The sequence below is a fragment of the Drosophila simulans genome, chromosome 3L, assembly GCF_016746395.2.
Source record: "Drosophila simulans strain w501 chromosome 3L, Prin_Dsim_3.1, whole genome shotgun sequence".
Lineage (NCBI taxonomy): Eukaryota > Metazoa > Arthropoda > Insecta > Diptera > Drosophilidae > Drosophila > Drosophila simulans.
This window is the reverse complement of record NC_052522.2, coordinates 11294408-11313288: the sequence shown is the minus strand read 5'-3', so window position 1 is coordinate 11313288 and position 18881 is coordinate 11294408. Positions and strand designations below refer to the sequence as shown.

Genomic DNA, 18881 nt, shown 5'->3' with positions numbered 1-18881 from the left:
CTGGTCAAGTTGGAGTATCAATTTTCCTGGAGTCTTAAATCAAACAACATATAAATTCAGTTGGCACTACTATTTCGACACTTCTAGAGAAATACTAAATTTAAATAGCTAAATTTTCTGTTCGAAATCATCGGTAATAACTGGATCTTGAGATGAGTATCTGGTAAGAGGTTAAGCTGAGGAAGATGTATATATACTGTATTACTAAATCGCAGGCCCATTCGAACATTGCCAAATTCAAAAATGCGTAGTTGCATAATGGAGCTTGGTCGCACCAATCGCCACACGGACTGCACATTCATAATTGAGGACGACAGTGGTGGCAATCAATCCTTTCCCTCCCACAAATTGCTATTCAGCTGCGCCTCCGAGGTGTTCGATCGCATGCTCTATGGCGACTACATTGAGTCCACCAGCGGAGTGGTCAGACTAAACGATGTACAACCGGATGTATTTGAGAAATTCCGAGATTACGTCTACGGCTATGAGAGCGATAAGCTGCAGAATTACGACTTTGATACTCTGATTCGCCTCTGCGAGTTTGCTAACAAATATCTGGTGCAATCCCTCGAAGAGGACTGTGTGAAGGATCTGCTGATCCGCAAGAACACTTTCGACATGGGAGAGTTACTTCGTCTATTCCAGTGTGCCCATCGCATGAATCGCAAGTCGTTAATAAACCAAATAGCCTGGGAGCTGAAGTGCACCTTCAAGAGCACCTTGGACCACTCGGGCGTATACGAGTTCAATAGCGAGGTATTTAAACACTATATCGAAGTGATTGCTAGCAAGATATCGGAGGCAGATCGTTTCCGCCTGCTGGAAATGTATCTAAAATATAATGGTATCGAGGAATCGGAGAGTGTGGAGCAGGTGGCTAGCCAGGATGCAACTGGACCCACCACCGCCACCAACGAAGTGGAAAATCAAGCATCGGAGCTGCCATCCACCAGCTGCGTTCCGCCCGAAACTGAATGCAGTGATAAGAACCCAAGTGTTGTCAGCGATCTGATTGCACTGATTGATTTTGGCAAGCTTTCACCCAAGGAATTCTACGATGGACCCGGCAAATCCAATTTCCTTCGCCTGGCTGAGAAGTACGAGCATATGTATCAAATCGCCAAGAACTGCGTTGCGGCCAAAGATGAACTCCAGTTGAAGGTGGCATTGGCCACGGGACAGAAGCCCCAACCTGCCGAAACCCGACGCATAGCTCACCTGGGAGGAAGCTTAATCAGGGAAGATCCAACGGTTACCCCGCATTACCTTTCCCGACCCAGTCGTCGATATCGCGCCTGGTCAGCACAAAGTGACGTCTAATCGCGAGATATATATATACATATATATAGTTAAAAAGTTTTTTAATTGAGCCGAACAAATGATCCGTATTTAACTAAGATCAACGCTGAAAGTTAAATTGTTTTTATTTGTCGAACAAATGATCCGTATTTAAACTAGGATCAACTCCGAAATAAATTAAACACTGAATAAATTCGGTTGTGGTTTTTATTAAATATCGGTTTAAGACTTATTGAACTTTACAGTATAACTTTCAACTTAAGACTAATTTCAAATGTGAGTGAGATTGAGAAGGGGTTACAGACATAAAGAATAGAAAATAGCTTTAAACGGTAAAATCATGTGATGTTCTTGGATGTTTACGTTAAGAAGAGCTTTAGAGAGAGCAGACGAAACTCAATTAACTGAGCGTGATGAGTTGGCGTGAATACGTCACTTCCCTTCCCTTAAAGATAAGCCTATACTTGGGCTGGGACTGATGGATATAGTAAGGGTAGTGGAACTTTTTCCATTCCAGTTTGTGGTGGTGTGTCCTGATTTTGGTTTTTTCTTAATTTTAGTTTAGTATACATCATTATTCTATATATTTCATTAATTCATTTGTGGGTATTGGCTTAAAATTACAGATTGGATTTAGGTGCTTAATTATATTGGTGACACATTCATTGTTTATTTCTTTATTTTCATTACTATACACTTTGTTTTCCTTTTCAAAATATAATTGTGAATCTATGTAGTCTAACTGGTAGCCATTTGAATCGGGGTATGGGTTTGATTAATTTTCTTTCGTTTTTTGAATTGTGTTTTGTAGTAATGCATAGCTCTGTTTCTATTAGTAATTTTGTAATGGTCAGGGTCTGTTTGTTCTACGTTTTTGGTTGGTTTATATGGGTTGTCCAATTTGCCTTTTTGTAATGGTCCTTTTCTGTATCTTGTGTCGATATCGTGGTCTTCTCTACCTTTGTTTAATTTGTCTATTTTAGTTTTCTTTAGTTCCTGCGTGTTCAAGGTAGGTTGTCCTGCGTATAAGAATATGTGAGCGGGCGTTTGTCCCGTGGTGTCATGTTTTGTTTTGTGATTGTAAGTATAAAGTATAGTTTCTATTTTACTCAGGTCTATTTCAGTATTTTTCATAGTATTGATTATTCTTATTTTTTCGTTAATGGTCTTATGAAAACGTTCTATATCTGCTACTCCTGTTTTCGTGGTATTTAGCTGTAGTTCCACTCCTTCTGTTTCTAACCATTCTTTTAATGCTAGACTTGAAAATGCACCATCTCTGTCTGCTTTTAATAGCTTCGGTTTTCCCAATTGATTAAATATGCGCATCAGGGCGTTCTTGCATTCTATCCAGTCCTTGGTTTTTATCTGCTCTAGTGTAGCGAATTTTGAATAAGTGTCTATACAGCTTAAATAGTGTTTGCCTTCGGCTGAGTAAATATCTATAACGAATTTGTCTCTACAGAATTCTATACTTGGCGTGAGTTTAAATGGGACTTTGGTATTTCTATGCTCTGACTTTGCTAGATTACAAACTTGACATTCGTTTATAATGTTTTGGATTTGTAGTTGGCTATTTGGAAAAAAGTAGTTTTCACTAAATAATTTCTTAGTTTTCTGGATTCCTGGGTGCAATAACTTTTCATGGGATTGAAGGATTAATTCCTTAAATTCTGCATATGATTTAATGTTTTTTAGTAAAGTTAGGCTTCTAATTACCTTTGTGGTGCTTGGGTTGATAATTTCTTTATGGGCTGCCTGGATTGTTTCAAAATCAGCGTCGCTGTCTATGTATAAAGCGCTGTGGTTGTTTACAAAGTAATCTATCAAATACTGTTTGGCTTTTTTATAAGTGAGTGTTTCGTACGAAATATGAATGATCTTTTTCTTATAATAATTCTCCTGTTTTACTTTTTCTGGTCCCTTAGTGAAAATGACTTGTCTATTGTAATTATTTACCGCTTTTTCTGTTAGGGAAATTAAATTCTGGTTGTCTTCTTGGGCGCTGTGCTGTGTAGCTTCAGTAAAGAACGCTTCCTCTATAGTAATCCTGGATAGGGCATCTGCTACATGATTTTCTTTGCCTTTGACGTATTTAATATCGAAGTCGTATTCTGCAAGTCTGAATTTCCACCTTGTTAATTTAGCGTTGGGCTCCTTCATCTTGTGCAACCAGCATAACGGTTGGTGATCACTTGCTATTTCAAAATGTCGACCTAGCAAATAGTGTCTAAACGTTTTCGTTGCCCAAACAATAGCTAGTAGTTCTTTTTCAATCGTACTGTAGTTTGTTTCATGGTCGTTAAGTGTTCTGCTAATATAACTTATGGGGTGACCATCTTGAGAAAGTACTGCTCCTAGAGCTACATTACTAGCATCTGTTGTGAGTACAAATTTTTTCTTGAAGTCTGGTGATCGAAGTATGGGATCGTTAGAAATAAGGAGTTTTAACCTTTTGAATGCCTCAATATATTCCGGGTTTTTACTATCTACTTTTTTGTCCTTTTTAAGACATGTTGTTAGGGGTTTTGCAATCTGTGCGAAATGGGGTATGAACTTTCTATAAAAACCTGTGAGTCCTAAAAATGATTTTATCTCCTTCGGCTTAGTAGGAAGGGGGTAATTTTCTATTGCTCGTAGTTTTTCCGGGTTAGGTCTTATACCTTCTGGAGAAACCATATGTCCTAAGAAATATGTGTCGTGTTTTAAAAACTCGCATTTATCTAATTGGAGTTTTAGATTAGCATTAGATAATGCTTGAAAGACTGCTCTAAGGGATTGAAGATGTTCCTCTAAGGAAGCTGAAAATACAATAATGTCGTCCAAGTATACCATACAGATTTTATTTAATAGTGGACGAAGTACATCGTTCATACATCGTTGGAAGGTAGCTGGGGCGTTTTTCAGTCCAAATGGCATACGGGTATACTCGTAATGCCCTGTCTTAGTTGTGAAGGCTGTTTTGGGGATAGACTCGGGGTCCATTTCTATTTGGTGAAACCCTTTGATTAAGTCAATTGTAGTGAAATAGTTGCATCCTCCTAACTTGCTTAAGATTTCGTCCATATTTGGTATTGGGTATTTGTCTGCTATTGTTATTTCATTGAGGTTACGGTAGTCTATGGCTATTCTGTATTTCTTCTGTCCGGAGGTGTCTGTTTTCTTGGGTACTACTACAATGGGGCTACAATAAGGGGAATTGCTTTCTCGGATTATTCCCTGATCTAACATTTCTTTTGTTTGTTTTTCTACTTCCGTATCTAGTCCGGGTGCGTATCCGTAAGGCTTTCTGTATACTGGGTCATTATGGGATGTTCTAATAGTGTGTTTTACGTTATTAGTGAATGTGAGCTGGTCTCCCTTCTTATATTGAAGGTCCTGGAAGTCTTTTAGGAGGGTTATCAATTTTGCTTTTTCTTCGGAATTTAAGTGGTCTAGCCTAAAGGGATTATTCTGTGTATCTTGAATATGTATTTCTTCTGAAGGAAGGAAGGCATCGATCATTTCGTGCACGTGTCCGTATATTGTAACTGTACGGGGTCCGTAATTTACTGATGTAGTTCCTTCGTCAAGTAATTGTCGTCCTAAAATTAAGTCGTATTTAGATGAAAAAGGATATATCAAAAAATCGTATGGTTTAGGGAAAAGATTATTTTTGGGTAACGTTACTTTCTTTTGTGCAATGAACTGGCCATTACTTGAGTTTATTTTCTTAGCTATCTCTTGGATTGGTAATTTGAAAAAATTTTGAGTGGCCATATTTACTGTTGAGCCTGTGTCTATTAAGCATTTTAAATTGAGTCCTTTGTGTTTAATAATTATGAATTGGCTTGTTCCGAGGCTTGGGGCCGAAAATTCTCAGCCGTTTCAGCTTCTGTTATTAATTCCATAGGAGGTTCAGTTGGCTCTTCTCGTGCCTCTGCCATCTCCTGTATGCCAACCGGATGTTGTTGTGGGGGGTCGTAAGGCATGTAATAAATCGGGATGTTGTTGGGGGGCGGCCCGTAAGGCATGTAAAGATCGAAAGGATATTGGGGATGATTCCCGTAATGCATGTAAGGATTGAACTGTTGATGAGTTTGGTCTAATTCTTCTTGGTAACGAGCCTCATCAAAACTCATACGTGATTGTCCACTGTCAGACGGTCGTTGTCTCTTTAGTGCTGGTCCACCGGTCGTTATATTTTCTCTTGTATTTAGTGCGTTTGAATAACTAAGTCCTGGTCGGTTCTGGTCAAATGTATGTTGACGATTCAATGGTCTAGGTTGAGCTATAACAGATACGTTAGGATGAGGGTGAAGTTGACGGTATTGGTATTGGGAAAACGGATTAGGGTTAGTTCTGGGTAATTGAGGTGGTATATATGAAATTGGTTGGCGAATTGGTTGATACATGGCGTTGTATGATGGTTGGAATGGTGTTGTATGATTATAGTAGTTAGTTGTTTGTCTGTGAGTTGCATTGTTAGGTGATTTAATGGGATTTGAGACTGGCTGTGTATTGTTCTTGTATGTAGTTGCTATTTCATAAATTCCCTTTTCTTGCAATATATTTATTAATGATCTTAAATTCGGAATTTCGCATTTAACTATTCTTAACTGTATGTGAGTTGGTAATCTTAGAATTAATGTTTCTATACTGGTTCGTATTAGTTGGTTATACAGGGTAGTTTCTGCAGTGTCGCTTTCTAAGTCTAACTTATTTGTTAATATCTGCCGTCTACGTTCGGCTTCTTCTAAAAATTCACGAACGTTACCTCGGAATTGGGTATTCCGGAAGTCCTCCAATAGTAGATGATTTGGTCTCTGGGGTTTGTAGTTTAGGATCAGATGAGTCCTGAGTTCCGTCCAGGTGGTGAGGTTCGTAACTCCTAGTGTGCGGATGACCTCTCCCGCGATGTTGCGCTCAATGTGTCCGAAGATGGTGAGCTTCTGCCGTTCGTCGGTCGTTTGATATAGTGCCAGGATGAAATCGATGCGGCTGATGAACGTATACAGGGTCTGTGGGTCCCCGTTGAAGTGTTCGACTCCATTTATTTGTCGTTCAACTTGAATCATATTCGAGTCGGACAGCATTATTGGGCTTGGTGCTGCTACTGCCATTTTTTGGTCAAAATTGTTGGTTTCTTTTTTTTTGGTTTTAAATGTTTATAGTTACTGATGTTTCGTGAGTAGCGGTTATTTCATAATTTTATTATTGTTATTTTTATTTTTGTATTGTATAGTTTTAGTTTATTTTTAATTTATTCAAACTTTATATCTTCAGTTTTTTGTTTGTCTTCATTTAAATTTTATTCACTCTTATTGATTTTTCACTTATGTTACGTTTGAAGTTTATAACTCTCCTCTCTTGAAAACACGTTAAGATTTATTTCTTTTGTTATTTTCCGTTGAGCTTAGATAGAGTTTATTTAGATATATATTTTCTTTGAGTGTATATAGTTTTGTTTTATATGCACTTATTTAATAGTTCGTATTAAAGATTTTTTTTTTTTAACTGATTGATTTGAGTTTACTTCCTTATGTTTTGTTTCACTTAGATTTTAATTTTTCACTTATTTGGTAATTCCTTAATATATTTAGTTTTAGGTTCTTTTTTTTTTATTTTTTATTTTCCAGCAATTCACTTGTTCGGAGTAACCAAAAAAAATTTCTGGATTTATAGCTCCGGTAAATGTTGGAAGTTCACTGTTGTTTAAACAGATGTGTGTCACTGTTCTTTTAAGTGTATGCGTATTAATGGTCAACACTTCACTTTCACAGTAACACTACGTAAGTTCTTTGGCGGATAACACAGATTACAGGAATTAAAAATTTTATATTTTCGCATCAAGCAATCTTTGAGTTATCCTACCGGCTGCGCCAGTTAAAAAGTTTTTTAATTGAGCCGAACAAATGATCCGTATTTAACTAAGATCAACGCTGAAAGTTAAATTGTTTTTATTTGTCGAACAAATGATCCGTATTTAAACTAGGATCAACTCCGAAATAAATTAAACACTGAATAAATTCGGTTGTGGTTTTTATTAAATATCGGTTTAAGACTTATTGAACTTTACAGTATAACTTTCAACTTAAGACTAATTTCAAATGTGAGTGAGATTGAGAAGGGGTTACAGACATAAAGAATAGAAAATAGCTTTAAACGGTAAAATCATGTGATGTTCTTGGATGTTTACGTTAAGAAGAGCTTTAGAGAGAGCAGACGAAACTCAATTAACTGAGCGTGATGAGTTGGCGTGAATACGTCACTATATATATACTTCTCTCTAGCTGTGGACTACTAGGACCTACAATTAACTGAATTAAAACTGTAAATTCATTTACAAAGCAGGCAATTTTTCTATAAATGCCACGATGCTTTTAGCAAAAGTAGAAATTATCTATATGTACATAGCTTTAAAATGAATACCCATATCGAAACATATCTTTTGTGAATACACAAATTGTTTACCTACAAAACGTGTTTACAAATTAGTAATTGTTCACACATGAACACGAATATATTTAAAGACTTACAATTTTGGGCTCCGTTCATATCTTATGTAAATGAATCGAGAGCGATAAATTATATTTAGGATTTTGTTATCTAAGGCGACATGGGTGCATTGCTCAAAAACATGTAATTTAAGTGCACACTACATGAGTCAGTCACTTGAGATCGTTCCCCGCCTCCTAAAATAGTCCCTTAGTGGGAGACCACAGATAAGGTCCTCGCCGCTCAAGATAGGCAGATGTGCCCGAGCGTGGGACCTCGATAAGGCGGGGACTATTTACTTAGGCCTCTGCGTAGGCCATTTACTTTAAGATGCGATTCTCATGTCACCTATTTAAACCGAAGATATTTCCAAATAAAACCAGTTTCTTACAAAAACTCAACGAGTAAAGTCTTCTTATTTGGGATTTTACATTTGGTCAATCGAGCCTTTAATCGACTCTGCAGTTTCCCCCTACCAAAGGTAAGGAACTCAGAGAAAGGCCAGCTCCTTTAAGCATCTTACAGCTAAAGGTAGCAAAAATAAGTGACTCTTGTTTCCCCCTACCAAAGGTAAGGAACAGAGTATAAATATAAAAAGCAAAAAGATACAAAAGAATCTTTTATGTTTTAAAACAAGCACCTTATAGTCTATAGCTAAAGGTTGCTTTGTGTACCATTATAAATTGTGGTAAGGCGTGCTTGAGGCCATACATCAGCAATTGTGAAATTAAAAAGTGCATAACAAAAGTGCCTTATAAATGCTCTAATAGCATTAAATCAGCTCATAAATAGAGTGCAGTGTATATGCCATAAGAGCATAAATTAAATAAAAAGTGCCTGAAAACAGTGCCTTATAAATGCTCTAATAGCATTAAATCAGCTCATAAATAGAGTGCAGTGTATATGCCAAAAGAGCATAAATGCCGAAATAAATGGCTAAAAAAACAAAAAATCTGACTGGACTACAAAAATAATAAAACGTGCCAAATAAAAAAAAAAAAAAAAAAAATCATCTTTAAACATCAAAGGAGCCTCTACCAGCAGCAGAAGCAGCAACAACAGCAGCAGCAGAAGCAGCAACAGCAGTAGCAACAGCAGCAACAACAGCAGCAACAGCAGCAGCAACAACAACGACATCAGCTAAGTCAAAACAAGAATTTTCTGTTTATCCAAACACACATATATATATAAATACATATAAAATACATATACACGTACTATATATATTAAGAAATTACAAAAAATTTTCAAAATGATGTCAGAAAAGACTATTCAATTCCTTAAGAAGCAGTCCGAAATTATTTTGGAAATTAGAAAGTTGGAAGTAAAACCAACATTAACAGATGTAGAAATTCTAAAATTAAATGAGCTTCAAAAATGTTTCATTGCTAATCATAGCAATTTGTTAAAGATCGGCGTTGTCGATCATGAATATTTTAACGCGAAGCAGTATGATTTAATAATGATGGTGTTAGAAAAAATTAAAAATAAAAATGAAAAAATTAAGGGCGAGTCGGTAGAAAACACTTTCCCTAAATCAAACACTGTCCCTAAATCAAACCCTCCCCCTACATTAAACCTTGAAATGTGTGGTCACCCTGAAAAAGAGGGTATAGCACAAAACAACGCTCTAAAAGTAGAGCAGGCATTTCGAAATAATGTTGGCCAATTTCGAGTATATCTAGAAGATACGTCTAAACTAATAGACAGTAGTCCAGATTTCCTTAAAATAAGGAAAAATAAAATTGAATTTTTATGGCATAAAATAGATAACCTGATTGAACAGGTGAATAGTCATTTTGAGAGCTCGCTATTCGAAGAAGAAATTAGCGAACTTGAATTTGACAAACAAAATATTCTTACAGCCATTAATAGTCGACTCAGTGGCACAATAAATAAAGCTGAAATGTCGACGGTTGTTAAGGCGGAGGAGTTACCAACCCTGCCTAAAATACAGATTCCCACTTTCTTTGGTGATTCCAAAGAATGGGATCTTTTTAATGAACTCTTTACAGAGCTCATACATGTGAGAGAGGATCTCAGTCCTTCTCTCAAATTTAATTATCTAAAGTCAGCATTAAAAGGAGAAGCCAGAAATGTGGTTACTCATTTACTGCTCGGCTCTGGAGAAAATTATGAAGCCACTTGGGAGTTTTTGACCAAGCGATATGAGAATAAAAGAAACATATTCTCAGATCATATGAATAGGCTTATGGATATGCCAAATTTAAATTTAGAATCCAATAAGCAAATAAAGACATTTATTGACACGATTAACGAGTCAATTTATATTATAAAATTAAAGGCACAATTACCAGAAGATGTGGATGCAATTTTCGCTCACATAATTCTTCGGAAATTCAATAAAGAATCACTCAATTTATATGAAAGCCATGTTAAAAAGACAAAAGAAATACAGGCACTTTCTGATGTCATGGACTTTTTAGAGCAAAGGCTCAATTCTATATCATCATTCTCACAGGAAGTAAAACCTGTAAAGAAAATGATTAATAATAACAAGAATAAAAATTATAGTGACAATTGTGCATATTGCAAACTACCAGGGCATTATTTAATTCAATGCCATAAATTTAAAATAATGAATCCAGCAGAACGGTCTGACTGGGTAAGAAAAAATGGGATTTGCCTAAGATGTCTGAGGCATCCGTTTGGTAAAAAATGTATAAGCGAGCAGCTTTGTTCGACTTGTCGTAAACCTCACCACACGTTACTTCACTTTGCAGGTCATAATCCAGAAAAAGTGAATACGTGTAGAACAACAGGTCAAGCCTTGTTGGCCACGGCCTTGATTCAAGTAAAGTCGAGGTATGGAGGCTTTGAACAATTAAGAGCATTGATTGATAGTGGCTCTCAAAGCACAATTATTTCAGAAGAGTCTGCACAGATTCTAAAATTGAAAAAATTTCGGTCTCATACTGAAATAAGTGGAGTATCTTCCACAGGAACGTGCATCTCCAAGCACAAAGCGGTTATTTCGATAAGAAATTCTCCGAAAAATTTAGAAATTGAAGCAATTATTCTCCCAAAACTTATGAAGGCACTTCCAGTCAACACGATTAATGTTGATCAGAAAAAATGGAAGAACTTTAAATTAGCCGACCCCGATTTTAATAAACCGGGTCGCATTGATCTAATCATTGGAGCAGACGTATATACTCACATTCTGCAAAATGGAGTTATAAAAATAGACGGTCTCCTTGGGCAAAAAACTGATCAAATGTAAAATCCCAAATAAGAAGACTTTACTCGTTGAGTTTTTGTAAGAAACTGGTTTTATTTGGAAATATCTTCGGTTTAAATAGGTGACATGAGAATCGCATCTTAAAGTAAATGGCCTACGCAGAGGCCTAAGTAAATAGTCCCCGCCTTATCGAGGTCCCACGCTCGGGCACATCTGCCTATCTTGAGCGGCGAGGACCTTATCTGTGGTCTCCCACTAAGGGACTATTTTAGGAGGCGGGGAACGATCTCAAGTGACTGACTCATGTAGTGTGCACTTAAATTACATGTTTTTGAGCAATGCACCCATGTCGCCTTAGATAACAAAATCCTAAATATAATTTATCGCTCTCGATTCATTTACATAAGATATGAACGGAGCCCAAAATTGTAAGTCTTTAAATATATTCGTGTTCATGTGTGAACATTCTGCCAAAGGGCCAGCAAAGCTGAGATGTACATTAGTATATTAGTTGCATTTATAACAGTAGTGGACTGTATTTATTTGATATATGTTCATTTATTTTGCAACTAAGATTTCAATGGGCCTAGTTTTTCTGGCTTTTAATTTTATTGGATTACAATTATGGTTTATATTATTTTTAATTCAACAATTTGTACTCAATTAACTTATTTTAAACATTTTGCTTTTTCTATGTAGAAGTACATTTTCTATTAAACAACGATATAGTGGACTGTATATTTTTATTTGTTATATTATTTTATTGTTTATTTACTATTGATATTTATAGTACTGGCAACGGACCTGCAAAGGTTATTGCTTGCATTCTTTGTTGCACAGCACATTTCCGTATGAAATATATTATTAATACTATCATTAGTATTAAAGCAATAATTAATCCAGCATGTCCGGAAATATGATGGAAATGTAAATCTTTCAATTTTTGATGGTTCTCTTTCATAAATTTAATTTCATTATTCAATCGTTCAAATTCCTCAGTATGATTTAATATTGATAGTTTCAGCGGATCCCAAATAATCTTCGGCACTTCACTAACTTCTCCTATATAAGGTGTTGATAATAATTCTTCACTTTCGGACTGAATGTTATGGTGGGCAACTAGAATTTTATCGTCGGTTCTTGCCGTACAATATGGCGCAATGCTTAAAACTCCTTGCTGAGGCAAATCAAACAATTCAATTTGAGAGCCAGTACATTGCAGACGGACTTTTGAATTCGCAGGAACCTTAAACAACCAACTACTTTTCTTTTCTAACTCTACCCAGTAACTTTTAGAGTCGACTACTGTTTTATAGATGCAGTTCGCCGCTTTATCTGGCTTTAGAGGCTGAATCTCACATGCATTATCATTCGCTGAATTCCAGGGCCAACTTCCTTTGCATATTCTCTTATTTAATTGCCATTTCTGACATTGATTTAATGTGGCTTCCGTCATTATGTGATAGGAATCTATCTCAAAATTATAAATTAAATATTCGGACGTTGTATGCACCATTATTATCCGATCTTCATTTCGAATTGGCACCGGAATAAGCCTGAACAATTTGGATGGATGCCTGCTAAACAGAGGCACTTTTGCACTAATGATCAATTTATCGTCGATGAATAAACCCCTGGCTGTTAACAGTGTATACACCTCCTTAAGTTCCGTACCTGACCGTTTTCCTGGAATTACTAGGTTCTCCGAAAGACTCTGCTGAATTTTGGCAATTTCTTTTTTAAGCTGATTTGGCCTGAGAATATTTGTATTTAGCCTACCGTGATTAATATCAATCAACAGGCTTATAATGCCTGCTTGAATTTTTTCGCCTTCTTCAATCAATGAGTGTAGCTGTTTCGTAATCATAAAGAATTTTATTGATTCCTTATAAACATAATAATTTTCTTTAAGAACTTCTGTCATGTTCTCAATTCTTATTTGCATACTTCTAAAATTGGAGTTAACATCTTCTGTTGTTCTCTTTAATAGATTAGAAGTTGAATCAACCACAGATGTTTGTTTTTGAATTAGTTTATCAAGGTTGTTCTGGTTATCTAACAAATTCTTCATATTTTCTTCTAATTGCTCTCTATCATCTTCATCCATTATACCAAATAAAATATGATACAAGGAACCCATAAATTCGAAAGGAGCACGCTTGCTTCTAGATCTAGACTGCATCATAAACAATTTATTGTTTTCTTCAAGTTCCGATAACTGACTTTGCATATTATCTAAGACTAGACTACATTGCTCTTCAAAGCTATGAAGTCTTTCGCAAACTTTCCTCATACTTTGTATAAGCGCATTACCCTTTGTTAACATTTTAAAATATGGATCCATTTTATAATAGATAACCAAATTCCAAGAAGTACTCACAATCTCAACATCTCCTAGCGGGTCTAGATATATTGCTGAGGTTTTATTTATTTTGTCTATAGAATATCTTGGTGCTATATCTTTAGGTAATGCGCTAGAAACTTGACAACTTAACACAAACAACAACATTGCCATAATGATTCCGATCTTGGACATTCCCGATGTCGCTCTAGTTCGTCTTTTTGGCTCTTGGTCAGCCTCATTTTTGTCAACAGACTTTATTCCTTCCAAGGGACAAATTTTAGTAATGGGTCTAGTGATATATCCTTCCTGCATCTTTACTTTAGCCACTCGGACCTTATCATCATTCCCCTTATGCACCTTTTCCACCTTTCCTAAAGGCCATCTTGCAGGATGACAATTCTCATCCTTTAATAAAACTATTTGCCCTTCTTCTATATTAGGAATTTCCTTTTTCCATTTATTCCTTTGCTGGAGCGTATGCAAATATTCACTTTTCCACTTAACCCAGAAATCTTTCTTCATTTTTTGGATAAGTCTCCACCTATCCAAATTTCCGATTTTTTCATCTTCCATTGGTTCGACTATTTCTAAAGGTGGTCTTCCAATTAAAAAATGACCTGGTGTTAAAACTTCTTGTTGGTCCTTCTCACTAACTATAGTGTATAATGGCCTTGAATTTAAGCATGCTTCTATTTGACATAAAAGAGTTGACATTTCTTCGTAAGTCAAAATAGTGTCGCCGATTATACGCTTTAAATGGTATTTCATTGACTTAACTCCAGCTTCCCAAATACCTCCGAAGTGAGGTCCTGCCGGGGGAATAAAATGCCAATCAATCCTGTCCTTTTCAAGCTGCGCTGCAATCGTTATATTTTCTTGTATTGCATTAAATAACTCTTGATCTAATTTTCTTGCAGCTCCTACAAAATTTGTTCCGTTGTCTGAATAGATATTGGAACATTTTCCCCGTCTAGCAATAAATCTTCTGAGTGCTGCTAAAAATGCGTCTGAAGTTAGATCGCTTACCATTTCTAAGTGTATGGCTTTGGTGGCCATGCAAACGAATACAGCAACGTATCCTTTAAATGTTTTTTGGCCACGATTTTTTGAACATTTAACATAATAAGGACCTGCGTAATCTATTCCAGTATTAAGAAACGGGAATGTCATCGTCACTCTATATTTTGGCAAGTTACCCATTATTTGCTGAGCTGTATTTTGTTTATACCTTGCACACGTTACACATTCTCTTAAATACTTTTTCAACGAATTTTTCAACCCGAAAATCCAATACTTTCTTTGGATATAGTTTCGCATTAGGTTTATCCCTCCATGCAATGTTTCCTTATGAGCATTTTTTATTAATAAGCTTGTTAGGTGGCATTTTTCTAAAATGATTGGATGTTTAACATTAAATTCTGCATTGGAATTTTGCAATCTTCCTCCAACTCTTAGAACCCCATCCTTGTCCAAAAATGGATTCAATGACAATATTTTATTATTTGTCTTGATTTCCTTTTTGATTTTAAGGCACTTTATCTCTTGCCTAAACTGGTATTCTTGTTGTTTCTTAATAACAACTGTTTCCGCTATTCTTATCTCCTTTACTGAAATAATTGATGAATAGGCTTTATTTCTTGTTTTCATCTGCACGAATCTATTTATGTATGCTATTATACGTATAAGTTTTTCTATACTGGAATACCTTTCTATTAATTCGTAAATAGGATCATCTATTTTGTCATTTAATACCGTATTTATTAAGACAGGTTCTTCTACAGACTGCTGCCGAGGCCAAAGTTCTTTTGGGTCTGCTAGCCATTTCGGACCTTTCCACCAAAAATCACAGTTGATCAACTGGTTAGAATCCACTCCCCTGGATGCTAAATCTGCTGGATTATCCTCTGACTTAACATGATTCCATTCAGTATTTTTTAATTTCCGAATGTCATCCGTTCTTCTTTTTATAAATTTGATCTTACTTTGACCACTGTTAATCCATGCTAAGGTAATCGTGGAATCACTCCAAGCATAGATCTCCATTATATTGTCAATTGATCCTTTTAGTCTTTGGATTAATTCACTAAGCAGGTGAGCTGCACACAGCTCGAGTTTGGGAATTGTCTTCCTATTTTTTATAGGGTTGACTCTACTTTTGCTAGCTATTATATTAACATGAGGTCCTACCTTAGCATAGACTACTGCAGCATATGCTTTTTCGGAGGCGTCCGCAAATCCGTGAATCTGAATGACTGAAGAACTGTTTGAATTAATCCACCTTGGGATTCGAATATTCTCTAACAATAATAAATTTTCTTTATATTTTTCCCAATAATTTTTATCTTCTATGGATAATTCCTGATCCCATTCACTTTTATTTATCCAAAGTTTTTGAATAAAAAGTTTTCCTGAAACCGTGACTGGTGCCAACCATCCTAACGGATCAAATATTTTTGCTAGCGTTGATAACACAACGCGCTTATTTATATTTTTTGATTCATCATTACAATTTACGCTGAACTTAAATAAATCATTTTGAGGTTCCCATTTTAGTCCTAAAGTTTTAACACATTCATTTTCGATAATATTGAGAACCTTATTGTCCCCTGTGTCCTCCACAGTGGTTAATATTTTGGAATTGTTGGAAATCCATTTCCTTAAGTTGAATCCAACTTTCTGCAATTCATGGAGAATTAATGTTATTAATTTATTAGCTTCTTCTACCGAATCAGCTCCAGTCATTAGGTCATCCATATAGAAATCATTCCTAATTATTGCACTAATAACTTGGTTTTTACATTTATCTGCAATATCTACCAGAACCCTGGTAGCCAAATATGGTGCAGATGCAGTTCCGTAAGTGACTGTGGTTAATTTATATGTTTTAATTTTTTCTTTTGGAGAATTTCTCCATAAAATATATTGATATTTTTGATCATTATTATCTATTTTAATTTGTCGGTACATCTTTTCAATGTCTGCCGAAACAACAAATTCCCATTTTCTCCATTTAATAATAATGTCAAAAATATCTTTTTGAACTCGTGGCCCAACCCACATTATGTCGTTCAAACTTTTGTTATTCGTAGTTTTTGCTGAAGCATCAAAAACTACTCTCAATTTGGTCGTAAGGCTTGAATCTCTAATCACTGCCTGGTGCGGTAAAAAATATTTGCCTTCATCACTCACTTCAATCATGTGTCCTAAATCCATGTATTCATTCATGAATTTAGTGTAGTCAACCTTAAGTTTTTCATTTCTTTTTAGTTTTTTCTCCAGATTCATGTAACGAGCTATCGCTTGTTTCTTTGAATCTCCTAAGGTGACATCCTCCTTGAATGGAATTGACACAATGTATCGCCCATCTGAATCTTTTTTTGTCGTTTTGATAAATTTATTTTCACAGATTTCAGACTCGATATCATCTTTTTCTTCTTCTTCCACTTCCCAGTAGCGATCTAACTCTTTTATTTCTATTGTTGTGGCTACAATGGTTTCTTTTCCTTTGGATTTTTTACATCCAGAAACTATCCACCCGAAATCAGTTTTTTGCCCAAGGAGACCGTCTATTTTTATAACTCCATTTTGCAGAATGTGAGTATATACGTCTGCTCCAATGATTAGATCAATGCGACCCGGTTTATTAAAATCGGGGTCGGCTAATTTAAAGTTCTTCCATTTTTTCTGATCAACATTAATCGTGTTGACTGGAAGTGCCTTCATAAGTTTTGGGAGAATAATTGCTTCAATTTCTAAATTTTTCGGAGAATTTCTTATCGAAATAACCGCTTTGTGCTTGGAGATGCACGTTCCTGTGGAAGATACTCCACTTATTTCAGTATGAGACCGAAATTTTTTCAATTTTAGAATCTGTGCAGACTCTTCTGAAATAATTGTGCTTTGAGAGCCACTATCAATCAATGCTCTTAATTGTTCAAAGCCTCCATACCTCGACTTTACTTGAATCAAGGCCGTGGCCAACAAGGCTTGACCTGTTGTTCTACACGTATTCACTTTTTCTGGATTATGACCTGCAAAGTGAAGTAACGTGTGGTGAGGTTTACGACAAGTCGAACAAAGCTGCTCGCTTATACATTTTTTACCAAACGGATGCCTCAGACATCTTAGGCAAATCCCATTTTTTCTTACCCAGTCAGACCGTTCTGCTGGATTCATTATTTTAAATTTATGGCATTGAATTAAATAATGCCCTGGTAGTTTGCAATATGCACAATTGTCACTATAATTTTTATTCTTGTTATTATTAATCATTTTCTTTACAGGTTTTACTTCCTGTGAGAATGATGATATAGAATTGAGCCTTTGCTCTAAAAAGTCCATGACATCAGAAAGTGCCTGTATTTCTTTTGTCTTTTTAACATGGCTTTCATATAAATTGAGTGATTCTTTATTGAATTTCCGAAGAATTATGTGAGCGAAAATTGCATCCACATCTTCTGGTAATTGTGCCTTTAATTTTATAATATAAATTGACTCGTTAATCGTGTCAATAAATGTCTTTATTTGCTTATTGGATTCTAAATTTAAATTTGGCATATCCATAAGCCTATTCATATGATCTGAGAATATGTTTCTTTTATTCTCATATCGCTTGGGCAAAAAACTGATTTCGGGTGGATAGTTTCTGGATGTAAAAAATCCAAAGGAAAAGAAACCATTGTAGCCACAACAATAGAAATAAAAGAGTTAGATCGCTACTGGGAAGTGGAAGAAGAAGAAAAAGATGATATCGAGTCTGAAATCTGTGAAAATAAATTTATCAAAACGACAAAAAAAGATTCAGATGGGCGATACATTGTGTCAATTCCATTCAAGGAGGATGTCACCTTAGGAGATTCAAAGAAACAAGCGATAGCTCGTTACATGAATCTGGAGAAAAAACTAAAAAGAAATGAAAAACTTAAGGTTGACTACACTAAATTCATGAATGAATACATGGATTTAGGACACATGATTGAAGTGAGTGATGAAGGCAAATATTTTTTACCGCACCAGGCAGTGATTAGAGATTCAAGCCTTACGACCAAATTGAGAGTAGTTTTTGATGCTTCAGCAAAAACTACGAATAACAAAAGTTTGAACGACATAATGTGGGTTGGGCCACGAGTTCAAAAAGATATTTTTGACATTATTATTAAATGGAGAAAATGGGAATTTGTTGTTTCGGCAGACATTGAAAAGATGTACCGACAAATTAAAATAGATAATAATGATCAAAAATATCAATATATTTTATGGAGAAATTCTCCAAAAGAAAAAATTAAAACATATAAATTAACCACAGTCACTTACGGAACTGCATCTGCACCATATTTGGCTACCAGGGTTCTGGTAGATATTGCAGATAAATGTAAAAACCAAGTTATTAGTGCAATAATTAGGAATGATTTCTATATGGATGACCTAATGACTGGAGCTGATTCGGTAGAAGAAGCTAATAAATTAATAACATTAATTCTCCATGAATTGCAGAAAGTTGGATTCAACTTAAGGAAATGGATTTCCAACAATTCCAAAATATTAACCACTGTGGAGGAC

General features: G+C 35.6%; 1 protein-coding gene across 2 annotated transcripts; it reads left to right on the top strand.

Annotated features, from left to right (window-relative positions):
• The first annotated feature begins 5 nt into the window (after window positions 1-5).
• On the top strand, window positions 6-7879 carry LOC6737669. 2 transcript variants are annotated; one of them, XM_039293959.2, is made up of 3 exons: window positions 6-163; window positions 216-1345; window positions 7554-7879. In XM_039293959.2, the coding sequence occupies exons 1-2, from the start codon at window positions 153-155 to the stop codon at window positions 1318-1320; spliced, it is 1116 nt and encodes a 371-aa protein (XP_039149893.1). In that variant the 5' UTR covers window positions 6-152; the 3' UTR covers window positions 1321-1345; window positions 7554-7879. The 2 variants fall into 2 exon arrangements, with proteins under 2 accessions (XP_039149893.1, XP_044779007.1); XM_044923072.1 differs by having other exon boundaries at window positions 17-163; window positions 252-1345.
• Window positions 7880-18881: the final 11002 nt, after the last annotated feature.